The sequence below is a fragment of the Pseudophryne corroboree genome, chromosome 7 (genome assembly GCF_028390025.1).
Source record: "Pseudophryne corroboree isolate aPseCor3 chromosome 7, aPseCor3.hap2, whole genome shotgun sequence".
Taxonomy (NCBI): Eukaryota; Metazoa; Chordata; class Amphibia; order Anura; family Myobatrachidae; genus Pseudophryne; species Pseudophryne corroboree.
In genome coordinates, this window is record NC_086450.1 from 445,136,553 (window position 1) to 445,154,893 (window position 18,341).

General features: G+C 46.9%; 2 protein-coding genes across 5 annotated transcripts in view; one reads left to right on the forward strand and one right to left on the reverse strand.

Moving 5' to 3' along the window:
* The window catches only part of MEIOB (meiosis specific with OB-fold), a 377,950-nt gene extending 377,541 nt beyond the window's left edge, over positions 1-409 (forward strand). The window contains exon 14 of the mRNA XM_063934974.1: positions 6-409. Coding sequence (XP_063791044.1) covers positions 6-101 — 96 coding nt within the window. The 3' untranslated portion in view covers positions 102-409. The remainder of the gene's footprint in view (positions 1-5) is intronic.
* LOC134945585 (hydroxyacylglutathione hydrolase, mitochondrial) overlaps positions 256-18,341 on the reverse strand; it is a 63,964-nt gene continuing 45,878 nt past the window's right edge. For 3 of the 4 annotated variants that reach the window (XM_063934962.1, XM_063934961.1, XM_063934963.1), the window contains exon 10: positions 256-1,968. In XM_063934962.1, coding sequence (XP_063791032.1) covers positions 1,270-1,968 — 699 coding nt within the window. In that variant the 3' untranslated portion in view covers positions 256-1,269. Of the gene's footprint in view, positions 1,969-11,673; positions 11,724-18,341 lie in introns of those variants that run through there. The other variant, XM_063934965.1, reaches the window with a different exon arrangement.

The window sequence follows — 18,341 nt, forward strand, 5'->3', positions numbered from 1 at the left end:
TGCAGGCTTCATTGTCAGCTAACTCAAAAAGTGGCCTACGTGTCACCGTCCTGTCCTGCAAAGCCGCAGATCCTAATGAGGCAGTGAAGTATTTGTGCTGAAGAGACGTTTGCAGAAGTAGCTCCAGTAGTAACGTTTGTAGTCATAGAAGATTCACATTCTGATGAACATAGTGTTGGTGTTCAGTTATTAGAACTTGTCAGGTCTGCACTAGGTAAATGTATGAGATGTAAGAAAAGAAAGACACTTATAGCATTTCTGATTTTTCACTGTATTTTCATCTGCAATTCAGTTCTACAATTGTTTGTTAAAATGTGTCTTGTGACATAGTTGTGCTTATTTACCAATCAAAACTTCATAAGAGTGGTAATTCATTGCTAACTATTAACAATACAGGATCATACAAGTATGATACATCTTATGTGTTTTCATTATTCTTGCGATCTCCACTCCACCATTAGTAAAGTGAAAGATCCAAATGTTTCTGCTTACCATGACTGCAGTGCCACCTTGTGGTCATCTCATTGTACTGCACATCATCCCAAATCTTCCAACCAATATTAATCCGGCCGTTCTCATGCATTTCTGAAATGAGGCTGGCACATACAGGCCCACATTGCCACCCCATCACATGGCCGGACATGGAACAGCCAGATCTGTTCGATTTGAGTAGCCAAATAGTAACCAATCCTGTCAGAGTGCACTCACCAGGATTGGCTTGCGTGTGGGCAGCATTAGGTTTTGTGCACTTTAAAATACATGAGGTCAAGTGAAACTTAAAAGGAGGTCAGGATTTCAGATACAACATCTCATTCCTTACTGCTTGTTTGACATTCATCATCCACAAGATCGGTCTTTACTGAATTATAAAGGCTACATACATATGGCTTTATGTGGCAGACACCACACAGTGGGGCAGATGTATTAATTCTGGAGAAGTGATAAAGCAGTGATAAGTACAAGGTGATAATGCACCAGCCAATCAGCTCCAATATGTAAATTGACAGTTAGGAGGTGATTGGCTGGTGCGTTATCACCTTCCACTTATCACTGCTTTATCACTTCCCCAGGCTTAATACATCTGCCCCGCTAGTGTATCGGACTTATGAATATTTATTTTAATTGGACAGAACTAATAGGTGACACAGCGATAGGGGTGGCTGTCATACCCTTTCCCCCGCATATTAGATAATCTGAGCCACTCTCTGCTGGAGAGAGTACCTAAGCAATGATTGTAGATAGGTGATGCTGAAAGGACTCATCCTTTAATTAGGACTGTTTCTTAACCTGAAACTTCATGCTAATGATATCACCAATCCCTGCCACCATCTCATCATTTTCCTGCACAGCAGCAACACCTTCAGGTGTCCCGGTCAGGATAAGATCCCCCTCTTCCAGGGTGATTATTCTGCTGATGTAGCTGATGAGAAACGGAATGGAGAAGATCATTGAAGACGTACTCCCTTCCTGTCTCATGGTGTCATTTACCTTCAGCCAGATCTTCAAATTGTGGGGGTCTGCTATATTTTCTTTGGGTATGAGGTCACTGACAGGGCAAGAAGTGTCAAAGGCTTTTGCCAAAGTCCACGGGAGTCCTTTCTTCTTGCACTGGTCCTGTGTATCTCTGGCCGTCATATCTAGGCACAATGCATAGCCTTCCACGTGATCCATGGCACATGACTGTGCTATGTCTTTACCTGCTTTCCCAATGACAACTCCCAGCTCAACTTCATGGTGCAGAGTATTGCTGTAGTACGGCATGAGGACAGGAGCACCTTCCCGCACATACGCTGAGGGGGACTTCAGAAACAGCACTGGCTCTGTGGGGACAGCGTTCTTCAGCTCCTTGGCGTGTTCTGCATAATTTCTTCCAACACAGATAATTTTTCTTCCCCACTCCCAAAACTTGCTCAGATTTTTAGATGATGCCATCTTGTGGCTATCAGTCTTCTGCCAGCCTGGGTTATTCTACAATAAAATATAAATGTACCATGTGTTTAGTAAATGGTATTAGTACAAAGGTAATCAATAACTTACATAACATCTAGGATAAGGATACTGTCTACGTAAGAAAGTTAAAACATATTACATACTATTCAAGTATTCATCAGATTTATCTTACTGGTCTTCCTACAACTTGTTATCTCCTTTTCAAATTCTATCTGGTGGGAAAACAAATATGGCTGCCAGTAACACACAGACTCACAGCTCTTAGCATGTCATGTGATAGCAGAGGAGGAAGGGGGAAGGTTAGGACACTGCAGACAGAGCTCACAGGGGCAGTTGAACGCCTCTTTGTTCAAGGGACTCTCTCCACTACTAACCAATACAGTGCGGCTTTCCCACACTTAGACCAATTACACCACATTCACTAGCTGAGGGGCATTTGTGAAGAGCTGTAGCGCTTTCAGCACAGGGCTGTTTTCTTCTAATCGGTTCCTGCCTGCAAATTTTTTTGGCCCTGGGCAAGGTCTCTTAAATATGATCCTCAAGGAACCCAAGCAGTTCAGTTTTAAGTATATGCATGCGTGAGCACATAAATCAAGCTGACTGATACACTAATTAAGTTGACTGTGCTTAAGCATGTATATCCTTAAATCTGGACTGCTGGGGTGCCTTCAGGACCAAACTGTCCCAGTGTATCCAGCCCCATGTTGAACAGGCTATGGCTGAGTGACAAGCTATGACAGGTAAACCCCATTCTGTGATAATGCCAACTTAGCTAATCACAGCCTTGTGCTGATTGCGGCCCACCCAATGTTTCCGCTAGCAGCCCAGGAAATGACGGCTGGGGCTGGAAACACTTTGAAACCAGTGGGGCATACTTTCCCCTGTCTGGCAGAAGCCCGGAGATGAGATGCAGCAGCTCACAGAGGGTTCGGGCCAGGTGCTCGGCATCATAAGGCATTGCCGCCCGCAGTCACAACATAAAACTGTGACACATGGGTACATGAGTGGGGATAAAATAATGCGATTTTCATAAAATGGAGTCACAGTGGCCCCACCCCTTCCAATACCCATGATTCTCAGCATAACACTCCTCATCCTGACCACTTCAGTACGGAGTGGGTGGGATGTGGTAGGACCACCCACTCTTCTGTGGAACCACCCAAAAATGAATGAGTCTCCCTGACGTACCGGTAGAGTAGGTTAATATGGGGTGGGGCGCATTTTTTTTGTATTATAATTCTTATTGTTGTTTGCTTAATAGAATATCATATAATAATAATTTTATTTATCTAGTGCTCTTTCTCCAGTAGGACTCAAAAGCTGGACAGATAGTGTGAACATAATACAGTATATGCTGATTTTCATAGATGTTATGATCCATGAAACTCGCAATACACTTGCAGACAAGGGCAGATTTAGGGGTGAAGGTGCCCCTAGGCACAACAGTAATGGCCGCACCCCACCTCCCTAATTCTATTATTTGTATTGATTGGTTATAAGCCCGGGATGTAGTTATGTGGTCACAATACCTCCCCCTGCATCCCGAACACTGATAATGCCAACTAAAATAGACTATTCCCACTCGTGGACACACATAAGAGTGGAATTATAACCTGTGGCGAATTTAGCTGAGCCCGCAGCGCTGCGAGTGCAGCGAGCCAGCAAGGGGCTTCGTTGCGTTCGCACCCCCCTCCAGTATTCTGCGTCCGGGATCCCGGCGTTGGGATGCTAATCACCGGGAACGCGGCCGCCGGTAACACATAGCCAACCCACCCCCTTATTTGATGATAGCCAATTTAGTAGAATAATAAAAAAGCCACTAACTATGACATTTTTTATTTCTCTTACGTCCTAGAGGATGCTGGGGACTCCGTAAAGGACCATGGGGATAGACGGGCTCCGCAGGAGACGTGGGCACTTTAAGAAAGACTTTAGATCTGGGTGTGCAATGGCTCCTCCCTCTATGCCCCTCCTCCAGACCTCAGTTTACTACTGTGCCCAGAGGAGACTGGGTGCATTTCAGGGAGCTCTCCTGAGTTTCCTGTCAGAAAGTATATTTGTTAGGTTTATTATGTTCAGGGAGCACTGCTGGCAACAGACTCCCTGCATCGAGGGACGGAGGGGAGAGAATCAGACCTACTTCTGTGAGTTTCAAGGCTCTGTTTCTTAGGCTACTGGACACCATTAGCTCCAGAGGGAGTCAGAACACAGGTCTCACCCTGGAGTTCGTCCCAGAGCCGCACCGCCGTCCCCCTCGCAGAGCCGGAAGATCGAAGCCGGGTGAGTATGAGAAGAAAAGAAGACCTCAGAGGCGGCAGAAGACTACATGATCTTCACTGAGGTAACGCACAGCACTGCAGCTGTGCGTCATTGCTCCCATACACCTCACACACGGCAGTCACTGTAAGGGTGCAGGGCGCAGGGGCGCCCTGGGCAGCATGTAAACCTCTTTTCTGGCAAAATAGGATATATACAGCTAACCACTGTATATATAAAGAGCCCCCGCCAGTGTACAGTATATTTGAGCGGGACAGAAGCCCGCCGCCGAGGGGGCGGGGCTTCTCCCTCAGCACTCACCAGCGCCATTTTTTCTCCACAGCACCGCTGAGAGGAAGCTCCCCGGACTCTCCCCTGCTTATACCACGGTAGAAAAGAGGGTTTTAAAGAACATAATTCGGCGCAGATAATATATAACAGCGCTACTGGGTAAAACATTAAATTACTGTGTTTTGTTCCTGGGTCATATAGCGCTGGGGTGTGTGCTGGCATACTCTCTCTCTGTCTCTCCAAAGGGCCTTGTGGGGGAACTGTCTTCAGATAAGAGGGTTCCCTGAGTGTGTGGTGTGTCGGTATGCGTGTGTCGACATGTCTGAGGTAAAAGGCTCTCCTAAGAAGGAGATGGAGCAAATGTGTGTGTGTGGTGTCTCCGTCGACAACGCCGACACCTGACTGGATATGTGGAATTAAGTGCTGAGGTAAATTTATTGCACAAAAGATTAGAGAACAGACAGGGAATCTACCCATGTCTGTCCCTATGTCGCAGGGACCTTCAGAGTCTCAAAACGCCCACTATCCAAAATAATAGACACTGATACCGACACGGAGTCTGACTCCAGTGTCGACTACGATAATGCAAAGTTACAGCCAAAACTGGCAGAAAAGTATTCAATATATGATTATTGTAATAAAAGATGTTTTGCATATCACTGATGACTCATCTGTCCCTGACACGAGGGTACACATGTTTAAGGGGAAGAAAGCTGAGGTAAATTTCCCTCCTCTCAAGAAAAAGAGCCGGAATCTCCAGACAAGAAACTGCAGATTCCCAAAAAGAATTCTCATGGCGTATCCTTTCCCTGCTAGGGCCAGGATACGATGGGAATCTTCCCCTAGGGTGGACAAGGCATTGACACGTTTACCCAAAAGGTAGCGCTGACTTAACAGCTATCCTCAGGGATCCTGCAGATAGCATACAGTAAAAGTACTTTGAAGTCCATTTACACACATTCTGGTACACTACTCAGACCGGCGATTGTGTCGGCATGGGTTTACAGAGCTGTAGCAGCGTGGACAGATACCTTATCAGCGGAGCTTGACACCCTAGATAAGGATACCATGTTATTGACCCTAGGATATATATATATATATATATATATATATATAAAAGATGCTGTCTTATATATAAGACATGCCCAAAGAGACATTGGTCTACATTGGTCTACTGGGTTCTAGAGTCAACGCTATGTCGATTTCTGCTAGACGTGTCCCGTGGAACATGCAATGGATAGGTGATGCCGACTAAAAGAGGCATATAGAGGTTTTACCTTACAAGGCTGAGGAATTGTGTGGAGAAGGGCTCTCGGACCTGGTCTCCACAGCTATAGCTGGTAATTCTGATCTTTTGCCTTATATTCCCTCACAGCCTAAGAAAGTACGACATTATCAATTGCAGTCCTTTCGGTCGCAGAAAAACAAGAAAGTACGAGGAGCGTCCTTTCTTACCAGAGGTAAGGGCACAGGGCACAGCTAGTTCCCAGGAACAGAAGTCCTCCCCGGCCTCTACTAAATCCACCGCATGACGCTGGGGCTCCGCTAAGGGAGTCCGCCCCAGTGGGAGCACGTCTTCGACTATTCAGCCACATCTGAATTCACTCACAGGTGGATCCCTGGGCGATAAATCTCAGGGTTACGAGCTGGAATTCGAAGAGGTGCCTCCTCGCCGGTTTTCCTTATCGGACCTACCGGCTTCTCCCCAAGAAAGGGAGATAATATTAAATACAATTCACACATTGTATCTCCAACAGGTGGTGCTCAAGGTTCCCCTCCTGCAACAAGGAAGGGGATATTACTCAACCTTGGCTGTAGTCCCGAAACCGGACGGTTCGGTCAGACCTATTTTAAAATTAAAATCTCTGAACCTATACTTGAAAAGGTTCAAATTAAAAATAGAATCGCTCAGAGCGATAATCGCCAGCCTGGAAGGGGGAGATTTTATGGTGTGTCTAGACATAAAGGCTGCATAACTTTATGTTCCCATTTATCCACCCCATCAGGCGTACCTGAGAATTGCGGTACAGTATTGTCATTACCAATTTCAGGGTAATTGGCGGAAATGATGGTGCTCCTACGCAAGCAAGGAGTCACAATTATCCCATACTTGGATGATCTCCTAATAAGGGCGAGATCAAAAGAGCAGTTGTTGAACAGCGTGTCACTTTCGCTGAAGGTGTCACAGCAACACAGCTGGATTCTCAATATCCTGAAGTCACAGTTGGTTCATATGACTCGTCTGCCCTTCTTGGGTATGATTCTGGATACGGACCAGAAATGGGTTTACCTTCAGATAGAGAAGGCCCAGGTACTCATGACTCTGGTTAGGAACCTGTTGAAACCAAGACAGGTGTCAGTGCATCACTGCACTCGAGTCCTGGGAAAGATGGTGGCATCATACGAGGCCATTCCCTTTGGCAGGTTCCATGCGAGGACTTTCCAATGGGACCTACTGGACAAGTGGTCCGGGTCACATCTACAGATACATCAGTTGATCACCCTATCCGCCAGGGCCAGGGTATATCTCCTGTGGTGGCTGCAGAGTGCTCACCTTCTAGAGGGCCGCAGGTTCGGCATTCAGGACTGGATCCTGGTGACCACGGACGTGAGCCTCCGAGGTTGGGGAGCAGTCACACAGGGAAGAAATTGCCAAGCTCTTTGGTCAAGTCAAGAGACTTGTCTTCACATCAACATCTTGGAACTAAGAGCCATATACAACGCCCTACGTCAAGCGGAGACCTTACTTCGCGACCAACCGGTTCTGATCCAATCAGACAACGTCACCGCAGTAGCTCATGTAAACCGCCAAGGCGGCACAAGGAGCAGAGTGGCGATGGCGGAAGCCACCAGAATTCTTCGCTGGGCGGGGAATCATGTAAGCGCACTGTCAGCAGTGTTCATTCCGGGAGTGGACAACTGGGAAGCAGACTTCCTCAGCAGACACGACCTACATCCTGGAGAGTGGGGACTTCATCAGGAAGTTTTCGCACAGATTGCAAGTCGGTGGGGATTGCCACAGATAGAGATGATGGGGTCCAAAAGCTACAGAGGTATTGCGCCAGGTCAAGAGACCCTCAGGCAGTAGCGGTAGATGCCCTAGTGACACCGTGGGTGTTCCAGTCAGTCTATGTATTTCCTCCTCTTCCTCTCATACCCAAGGTGTTGAGAATATTAAGGAAAAGAGGAGTGAGAACAATCCTCATTGTTCCAGATTGGCCACGAAGGACCTGGTATCTGGATCTGCAGGAAATGCTTACAGAAGATCCGTGGCCTCTTCCTCTAAGACAGGACCTGTTGTAACAGGGGCCATGTCTGTTCCAAGACTTACCGCGGCTGCGTTTGACGGCATGGCGGTTGAACGCTGGATCCTAGCGGAAAAAGGCATTTCAGATGAGGTCATTCCTACGCTGATAAAGGCTAGGAAGAATGTGACATCTAAACATTATCACCGTATATGGCGAAAATATGTTTCTTGGTGTGAGGCCAGGAGTGCTCCTACGGAAGAATTCCATCTGGACCGTTTCCTTCACTTCCTACAAACTGGAGTGAATTTGGGCCTAAAATTAGGCTCCATTAAGGTTCAGATTTCGGCCCTATCCATTTTCTTTCAAAATGAATTGGCTTCTCTCCCAGAAGTTCAGACTTTTGTAAAGGGAGTGCTGCATTTTCAGCCTCCTTTTTGTACCTCCGGTGGAGCCTTGGGACCTTAACGTGGTGTTAAGTTTCCTTAAGTCACACTGGTTTGAACCACTTAAAACGGTAGAGTTAAAATATCTTACTTGGAAGGTGGTCATGTTATTAGCCTTGGCTTCGGCTAGGCGAGTGTCGGAATTGGCGGCTTTGTCACATAAAAGCCCCTATCTGGTTTTCCATATGGATAGAGCGGAATTGCAGACCCGTCCTCAATTCCTGCCAAAAGTGGTTTCATCCTTTCATATGAACCAACCTATTGTGGTGCCTGTGGCTACGCGTGACTTGGAGGATTCCGAGTCCCTTGATGTGGTCAGGGCTTTGAAAATTTACGTGGCCAGAGCGGCTAGTCAGAGAAACAGAAGCACTGTTTATCCTGTATGCGACCAACAAGATTGGTGCCCCTGCTTCAAAGCAGATTATTGCTCGCTGGATCTGTAACACGATTCAGCAAGCGCATTCTACGGCTGGATTGCCGTTACCAAAATCGGTCAAGGCCCATTCCACTAGGAAAGTGGGCTCTTCTTGGGCGGCTGCCCGAAGGGTCTCGGCACTACAGCTGTGCCGAGCTGCTACTTGGTCGGGGTCAAACTCCTTTGCAAAGTTCTATAAGTTTGATACCCTGGCTGAGGAGGACCTCCTGTTTGCTCAGTCAGTGCTGCAGAGTCATCCGCACTCTCCCGCCCGTTTGGGAGCTTTGGTATAAACCCCATGGTCCTTACGGAGTCCTCAGCATCCTCTAGGACGTAAGAGAAAATAAGATATTAAACCTACCGGTAAATCTTTTTCTCGTAGTCCGTAGAGGATGCTGGGCGCCCGTCCCAAGTGCGGACTACTTCTGCAATACTTGTATATAGTTATTGCTTAAATAAGGGTTATGTTTTAGTTGCATCGGTTTTGAACTGATGCTATGTTGTTTCATACTGTTAACTGGGTAGTTTATCACAAGTTATACGGTGTGATTGGTGTGGCTGGTGTGAATCTTGCCCTTGGATTAACAAAAATCCTTTCCTCGTACTGTCCGTCTCCTCTGGGCACAGTTTCTCTAACTGAGGTCTGGAGGAGGGGCATAGAGGGAGGAGCCAGTGCACACCCAGATCTAAAGTCTTTCTTAAAGTGCCCATGTCTCCTGCGGAGCCCGTCTATCCCCATGGTCCTTACGGAGTCCCCAGCATCCTCTACGGACTACGAGAAAAAGATTTACCGGTAGGTTTAAAATCGTATTTTTAATTATGTATATATATTTACTAAATTACATGTCCTACCCGTTTACACTACATTCGAGATGGCATTTTGCAGTTATAGGTACATTTTGTGCTGGCGTTACCAACACAAGCATTCAAGTGCCGTCCCCAAACAAGTGCCATCCGTAGGCACATGCCTGCTGCTGGGGTGCCCCTGGAAGTGGTGTCGCAGTTCATGACATCACTTCCAAAATTGCGACTTGCGAGCGGCATCCGAGGCGCATGCACCGGAACTAAAAGTGCTGGGAGGGGAGCATCGTTCTCTCCCCAGCAAATGCAGAGATCAGCTGCAGCTGGGGGGACTGATGATCAGAGTCCCCTGCCCCACACTCTACTGCGCTGTCTCTAAGGTGAGCGGTTGGGCTGTACCAGGGCGAGGTGGGGGGTGTCCCATTCAAGGGGAGGGGTGCCATCAGTACTAGGGGGATTTATGGTGCCCTGTGAAAAGATTTTTTGGCATTGGGGTTTTTTATATTAATAATAATATAAAAAACAACAACAACATATAGTCGCACATGGGAAGGGCAGAAGGACTTTATTGGAACCCATTGACACTGGGGGTGATGGTGGTGGTTATGCCAGGGAATCTGTTACCACCAGGGGGTGTGAGGGGTGACATCTCAGGGGTTCTTATCAGGGGTGCCGACAACCTTGCTGGGCCCCGGTAATGGGAGGGGGCGTGGTCAGTAGAGGGTGGTGTGGCGAGACACCCTTCCTAGTATGTGCGGCCAGTCCCTGATGCGGTGGGCGACGGCAGCAGTGGAGGAGGAAGCGGTGGCGTATGCTGTGCTGGGGAGAGAGGTTGCTGCAGCAGCCAGTCCCCTCTCTCCCGACCCAAAGTACCTCTGCAACTGGGGTAAGGGAGGGTGGGTATCCGGTCACATGGTCGACAATGTTAAGGTCGACCACTATTGGTCGACATTGACAAATGGTCGACACATGAAAATGGTCGACACGTGAAAGGTTGACATGAATTTTTCAATTTTTTTTTCTTTTTTGGAACGTTTTCATACTTTCCGATCCACGTGGACTACGATTGGGAACGGTAACCTCTGCCGAGCGCAGCGGTAGTGGAGCGAGTCACCTTGCCCGAACGAGCCATGTGAGGGGACACGGTGCACTAATTGGGGTTCCCCGACACTTTACGCAGAAAACGACACCAAAACAAGAAAAAAAACCTCATGTCGACCTTTTCATGTGTCGACAATTAGTCCATGTCGCCAATGTCAATCAATAGTGGTCGACCTGAGTGTCGACCTTAACATTGTCGACCATTCATTCCAGAACCGGGAGGGTGCAGCGGGACCGGCTCCCTTGCCAAGCCTGTTCAACAGGCCCATGTAAAGAGTACCCGCTCCCTTTTCTCCCCCTCTCGACGCCTGTGAATCTTATACCACTAGGGGGAATATTTGTGACAAGGGGTGGGAAGTAAAATTACAATGGGGGCTTATGGAGAGTGCAAAACACCCCCTAGGTGTGTTTTTTTTTTTCAATTAAAATATATCTATAAAATTACTGCTCAAAACATTATTATTATTATTATTATTATTATTATTTTAAACCCCAACAATTTCTGAGCAGTTTTGGTGGGAAAAATTTGTGATTAAACTACATAACTAATTTCAGCGGCTGATTGTGCTCTGTATCCCAAACTCAAACGAATAAGACGGCTACTTCAGTTAACTGTGAGCCCCTGTCAAGTGTAGCCTGGCCTCATCTGCTTCTCCACACATCTCAAGCAATTCAGGTACATAAAACCTTATCTTATTTTTGCTGGTGCCATACCCATCCAGCCTGCAAAGACACATGGCATATTCTATAATGGTACCTTGTGCTTCACTGAATACAATCCTCTGCAGTGTATCTGAGATTAGGGGTTAGGAGAGACAGGTGACTGTGCACATGTATCAGCTTCGTTTATTTAATAACTATATATCCAGCTGCAGCAACAGTTACTCTTCAGCTGTCCTGAAAACTACAAGTCCCAACATGCTTTGCTCCTGGGCTGCTGTATGTAGCAGATCAGCAAGGGCAGCAGTGATACACTTTATCCTACACAGTGACTGCAGAGCGTTACAGCACGGTAGCGTCTAGATTCTCTTCGTGCAGAGGACCTTTCCCATAACCCCCTGGGTCCATGTCACAATCTATCTCCCATGTGTTGCTGCATTTTGCACGGTACCTACACGCTAGCCTTATATGAAATGTGTACTAAATGATCCCATAGTGAGGTCCTTACCTTCCACTGTACATGCAGGAACAGGAAGTCAGTCCGGGGGAGGGGAGGGATGGAATGCTGCTTTATCGCTGCATGATAAATCCTGTTTACCATTAACTCTGACTACAGTGTAAGTGACCGGTAACACGAAGCAGATATTAATCAGCGGAATATCAGCTTTCTTTACACATTGTCCATTATAACTCAACCTCAACGTTCCTTTTTAATGTCACCCCTGTCAAATTCTGCAAAGTGGTAGAGCCCTAATACAATAGTCACTGATACAGTATGTGCGGGATGGTCATTAGGTCGACCACTATTGGTCGACATGCATTAGGTTGACAGGGTCACTATGTCAACATGGTCATTAGGTCAACATGTACTAGGTTGACAGTTCAAAAGGTCGACATGAGTTTTTCACATTTTTTTTCCAATTTTTGAACTTTTTCATACTTTACAATCCATGTGGACTACAATTGGGAACAGTAACCTGTGCCGAGCCATGCGAGGGGACACGGTGCACTAATTGGTGTTCCCCGTCACTTCTTACGAAGAAAACGACACCAAAAAACGCAAAATAACTCAGGTTGACCTTTTGACCTGTCGACCTAATGACCATGTCGACCTAAGTTGTGTCGACCCATACCCGTATATGCTGCTTATTATTATTACTGCTACAGATAGTGAATGGATTATGTTATGGAGCCTTCATTGGCAGATCTCCCTGTAGTAAATATCTTTTCTCTTACGTCCTAGAGGATACTGGGGTCCATTTAGTACCATGGGGTATAGACGGGTCCACTAGGAACCATGGGCACTTTAAGAATTTGATAGTGTGGGCTGGCTCCTCCCTCTATGCCCCTCCTACCAGACTCAGTTTAGAAAATGTGCCCGGAGGAGTCGGTCACGCTGAAGGAAGCTCCTGAAGAGTTTTCTGCATTTATTTTCTCTGCATTTATTTTCGATGTTTGTTATTTTCAGGCAGGGCTGGATGGCACCAGCCTGCCTGCTTCGTGGGACTTGGGGGGGTAACAGCCCAACCCCAACCTCTTGAAGGGTTAATGGTCCCGTTCCCCGCTGACAGGACACTGAGCTCCTGAGGGAACTATTCGCAAGCTCATCGCCGCGAGCGTACAGTCCCGCAGCACGCAGCCACCCCTAACAGAGCCAGAAGAATGAAGAGTGGTGAGTACTGAGCCGGCGTCCCGGCTAGCGGGGCGCCAGCCATTATGGCGGCATGAGGGTACGGAGACGCACGGCTTCTAAACGGGGCGGAATGCGTCTCCGGACACAGTGCACAACTGTGTCCCCGTACACTGTACACATACTGGCACAAAGCCTTAAAACGGTTCTCTCCATTCTAAGCACAAAAATTACCTTAGCCAGTATAAAAAAAAGCGGGAAGACCGCGCACCATTGAAGGGGCGGGGCTTCACTATGAGAGGATCCAGCAGCTCGCCAGCGCCATTTTCCCTCTGCAGTGGACACAGACGCTGACAGGACAGGGACGCGCAGCTCCTCCAGTGTGACTCCAGATTACCTCAGCGTTACCAGGGGGTCATAGCAGGGGGGAGCGACTATTAGTATACTGAGTCCCCTACCAGGGTACTTAGTCTGTGACCCGGCTAAGCTTGGCATTAGCGATAAGGGCGCGGTGGGGGCTGGCTCCAAACATCTCTGTGTCTCCCTGAAGGGCTCTGTGTGTGTGTGTGTGTGTGTGTGTGTGTGTGTGTGTGTGTGTGTGTGTCACATTACATTATGTCAGGCAAAGACTGTGTGTCTTGTACCGCAGAGTGTTCCTCTTCAGCGGGGGGCTCACTACTGGGTACTCGGGGATCACAGACTAGCGGGGCTGAACCAGAATGGGTTAATTCTCTTAAGGGAATGATCTCAACTGTTTCTACAAAATTGTACCGCAATGAGAAAGAGACGCAATACTTGAAACAGACTGTGGATGAGTTTATGAATAGAGACTCAGTCCCCAAGACAGTGTCTCAATCCCCTCCCATCTGTCCGCAAAAGCAATCTCTGGCCCATATCCTGCAATCTCATACTGACAGGTCAGTCATGGAGGAGGGGGAGGTGGACTCAGAGGGGAGGGGGATGCAGCTCTGTCACAGGGAATAGAGGCTCTTATAGAGGCTATCAGAGATGTTCTGCATATTCCTGATAAGGTGTCAGAGGAGTGTGAGGAATCTTAGTTTAATGTAAAAAGGAAGTCCTCAGTCACTTTTCCTGCGTCAAAGGAATTGAATACCCTGTTTGAAGAACCGTTGGTTAATCCTGATAAGAAATTTCAGATCCCTAAAAGGTTGCTCTCATCTTTTCCTTTTCCTCTGAGAATAGGAAAAAATGGGAAAATCCGATAGTGGACGCATCAGTCTCTAGGCTGTCACGTAAAATTGCATTGCCTGTCCTGGGTGCAGCCTTCCTGAAAGACACGGCTGATCGTAAAATTGAGACTACACTCAAATCATTGTACACAGCTGCTGGGGTGGCCCAAAAAGACCCACTATTGCATGTGCGTGGATCACTAAAGCCATTGCAAAATGGTCAAGTAATCTAATTGAGGGGTTAGATTCCTTATCTAGGGGGCATGTTGTCTTACTCCTGCAGCATATACAGGACTCTGTGAACTTTATGATGGAAGCCATAAAGGAAATAGGCGTTCTTAACGCACGCACCACCGCTCGGCAGTGTCGGCACGCAAAGGCTTGTGGCTACGCCAGTGGACTGCTGACGCGGATTCCAGAAAAGGCGTGGAAGGCCTACCATTCACAGGAGAGGCCTTGTTCAGAGATGAATTAGACAAATGAATCTCCACAGCTACTGCGGGTAAGTCTACGTATCTTCCTTCCGCAGCCCCCCCAACTAAGAAGACTTATTCAGCTTCTAAGTTACAGTCCTTTCAGACGGCCAAGTTCAAGGGCAAATCCAGAGATGCTTCTACGTCCTCCAGCGGAGCAAGAGGTAAACCACGCAAACCAGCAACAGCAGGTGCTCAGGAACAGAGCTCAGGCTCTGCTTCCTCAAAGACTTCAGCATGACGGTGGACCGCAATGCCTGGAAGGCTGTCACGTGGGCGCTCGCCTACAATTCTTCAGTCAAATCTGGTCAAATTCATGCCAGGATCCCTGGGTCATAAATCTTGTTTCCCAGGGCTACAGACTGGAGTTCCAAAAGCTCCCATCTCACAGATTCTTCAAATCAGGCTTGCCAGTTTCATAAGAGGCAAGTATTACTTTACAGCATGCCATCCAAAAACTGGTACAGACTCACATCATTGTTCCAGTTTTAACTCATCAGCTAAACAAGGGTTACTATTCCAACTTGTTTGTAGTACCGAAACCGGACGGTTTGGTAAGACCAATTTTGAACCTCAAGTCGTTGAACCCGTACTTACGAGTGTTCAAATTCAAGATGGAGTCTCTGAGAGCGGTGATCTCTGGTCTGGCAGAGGGGGAATTCCTAGTGTCTCTGGATATCAAGGATGCGTACCTTCATATTCCAATCTGGCCGCCTCATCAGGCTTACCTACGATTTGCACTGCAGGAGTGTCACTACCAGTTCCATACCCTGCCATTTAGTCTCTCCACGGCACCGAGGGTGTTCACCAAGGTGGTGGCAGAGATGATATTTCTACTCCGCAAACAGGGAGTGAACATAATTCCGTACCTGGACGATCTCCTGATAAAAGCACCGTCCAGGGAGAGGTTGCTGGACAGCATTGCTCTATCAACCAAACTTCTCCAGGATCATGGGTGGATTCTGAATATTCCAAAATCTCACCTAGAGCCAACACGGAGGCTCCCATTACTGGGAATGACACTGGATACGGAGTCGCAGAAGGTGTTCCTTCTGTTGGAAAAGGCATTAGTGATCCAGTTGATGGTTCCGGATGTCCTGAAGGCAACCAGGGTGTCGGTGCATCTATGCATTCGCCTTCTGGGGAAAATGGTGGCCTCTTACGATTATTGTTAAGAATTCATGTTGGAAGATCACTGGTTACTGTAAGACAATCCATTGCCATTGTAGACGCACCTTTTACCAGCCTCCCAAACAGTGCTGGCCTGGTGTATGCCCAGCTCTACAGAGAATTCAGTTAGAACGTTCCCCTAGAGTTAAAAATATAATATATTTTGGGTAGTACACGTCATGTATACAATGTATCTTCACTGTGAATATATGTTGTCAACATCCTCCTGTCATATCAGACATACTGTACCCGACACCCTTCGGTCACATCACTAATTTTAAAGAGTTACAATGTTAACCCCTCCATATATAAGGATTGCCTTATCAAACATAGCCATCATCCAATAATACTCCTATCAGACCGCACAAATAACCCAGTATCGACCTGGTCTATTGCCAGGTCGACTCGAGTCGCTGTGTGGTGTGAAAGGGTCACACCAGAAATCCCGGGTCGCCTGACCTGGTAATTCAACCCTGGAATAAAGAAGGGTTATTCCCAAGTCAGGTGCAGTGTGAACTGGTTACCCGATTCGACGCGACCTGGTACCCGTTCACAGCATAGGGAGAGGCAGCGTGAAGATGATGTCATCTCCCCGCCCCCGATGGCAACCTGACCCGGCATATTGCTGGGTCAGGAAGCCAGTTCTTAGGGCCCAATGCCGGGTCGTACCCGGGAAGGACACGATTCTAATTCCCGGGTGCAACCTGGCATTATGTGATCTGAACGCGGTATTAGTCAGTATAAGCTCTTCTTAGGGCCCAGTGGGCAGAGGCCCCAGTTTAACCTAACTTCATTTTTATGTTGTTGTTTTTTTTTTGACAGCTGGAGGTGGGAAGGGTGCATGTTGCCTTGGACCCCGTGGGGTGTTAATATCTTGTCAAAGTCAGAAAAATATCACACTACACACTGCCATATTTGCACCTCATGCGAGTGCCTGTTGCACGTTCATGAGCCCTGCCGTGCGTGCGCATACTCGCCGCTGCGGGCACCCGCAGGCGCACGGTGTGCGCATTTACGGTAAAGTTTGTGTGCGTCTAGCGGGCGACTCGTTCGTTACATATTTTAACTATATAATGTATTTTGTAGATCATGGTCCCCTTGATAGATTCTGAAAGTTTAGTTAAGGTAGCATGTTCATAGACAGAGAGATCCCTCTTTGTTTGATACGAAGGGTCAGACATGGGTCATACAGTGGTGTTTAGTATCCATCGGAAGAGTATTTAATTAACAATATTCCGGTGTTGGTTTGAAGCAGATTAATCGCTCGTGCGAATAGTTATGGACATAAGAAGTTTATGTCCATTTACTATTATTTGCACTTACTTATCCATGCGGCGGGAAAACTAGTTTCCCACCCACCTGAGCAGTTGGAAATGGTCTCAGCCCACCTGTATGAATCAACCTATGACCTTTTGTTATAATGCGAAGACGAATTCCTGTGTCCAATGAACAATGAGATTGTAGGGACCATTGAATTGTATTGTGTGTGGGGCATAAATAGACAAGCCGATGATATCCAAATCACTCTCTTCAACGGTTTTCATTGCTGATAATCGGGAGCTGGATATCGAGGCGCATGCGATCGTTCCCCTTGTGCGTAAGTTTTCTCCGCAATCATATTGTCTTTATTGTTATTGTGAGCCATATCTCTCTCTATCTCTCTATCTCTCTCTCCTCCTCTTTCTCTCTCATTTTTCCTTAAACATAATTGTATTGTATTTCCTGTGTAGTTATCTGGTTAGTTAGTCTATGTTATATTGTAGTGTATGACTTGTATTGTATTATTCTTTTTCAAGTATAACATTCATATAAGGCGTTAGACCCTAAGCCCAGTATTTGTGTATTTCTTATAGTGTTAAGTATTCTCAGTGCGTCGGTGACGCTCGAACAGCTTTTAAGTTAATAAGGTTACACTGTGTTGCATCTACACTCTATCACTACACTAAGGTTTTCCTGTATAATACATTGTTCATGGTTTACATATAAAGGTTTAACATTGTGAGCGTTAGCGCCGCTGGTGATCTCCTCGTGGTCCCGAGCGTTCGCTACGCTATAGCGAACCATTACGTTAGTCGGCAGCCAATAGCGTGCCTGTCTGTGATCTCTTGGCCGTGAGCGAACGTGACGCTTGAGCGTCTCGACTACGGCTAAGCGATTGTTACGCAACGTGCGTACCCTTACGGTATTCCATACGTCAATAGCGTACAGTGTTCTTAGACGTCTTAAAGGGTTTTAAGTAAGATAAATATTTAGCTTTATCAATTGGCGGCTCGTCCGTCCTTCACATATCTGCACTAGGTAATTTCAGCAGACATTATCCATCAGCAAAGGGCGGGAGGTCATATTCCTCGTAGTGCTGTCTGGATAAGCGTCTGCTTTGCTTAGTAAAGGGTGCTGAGGGAATCCGGAACCGGAGGTAAGAACAACACGCTAGTGTCTTTTAAAACTGTTTATTTCTGTCTTGCGTACGCACACACGCATATCTGCATTTCTTTTATTCGTGTATTTTCATATATCACTCTCCTGTTTGCCATTTTATAATTGATAAACGTGCTAAGAGAGATTTGTCGCTATTTCATAGTTAAAGTGTAAAAGTAATACATTAAGGGATAAAGTGCAAAGCACGCACGCAGCTCTACCTAAAGATACAAGGAGAGATTGGTGTGGTGTTCGGTAGATGATCGAGGATCATCTACATTGATAAACGTGTGAA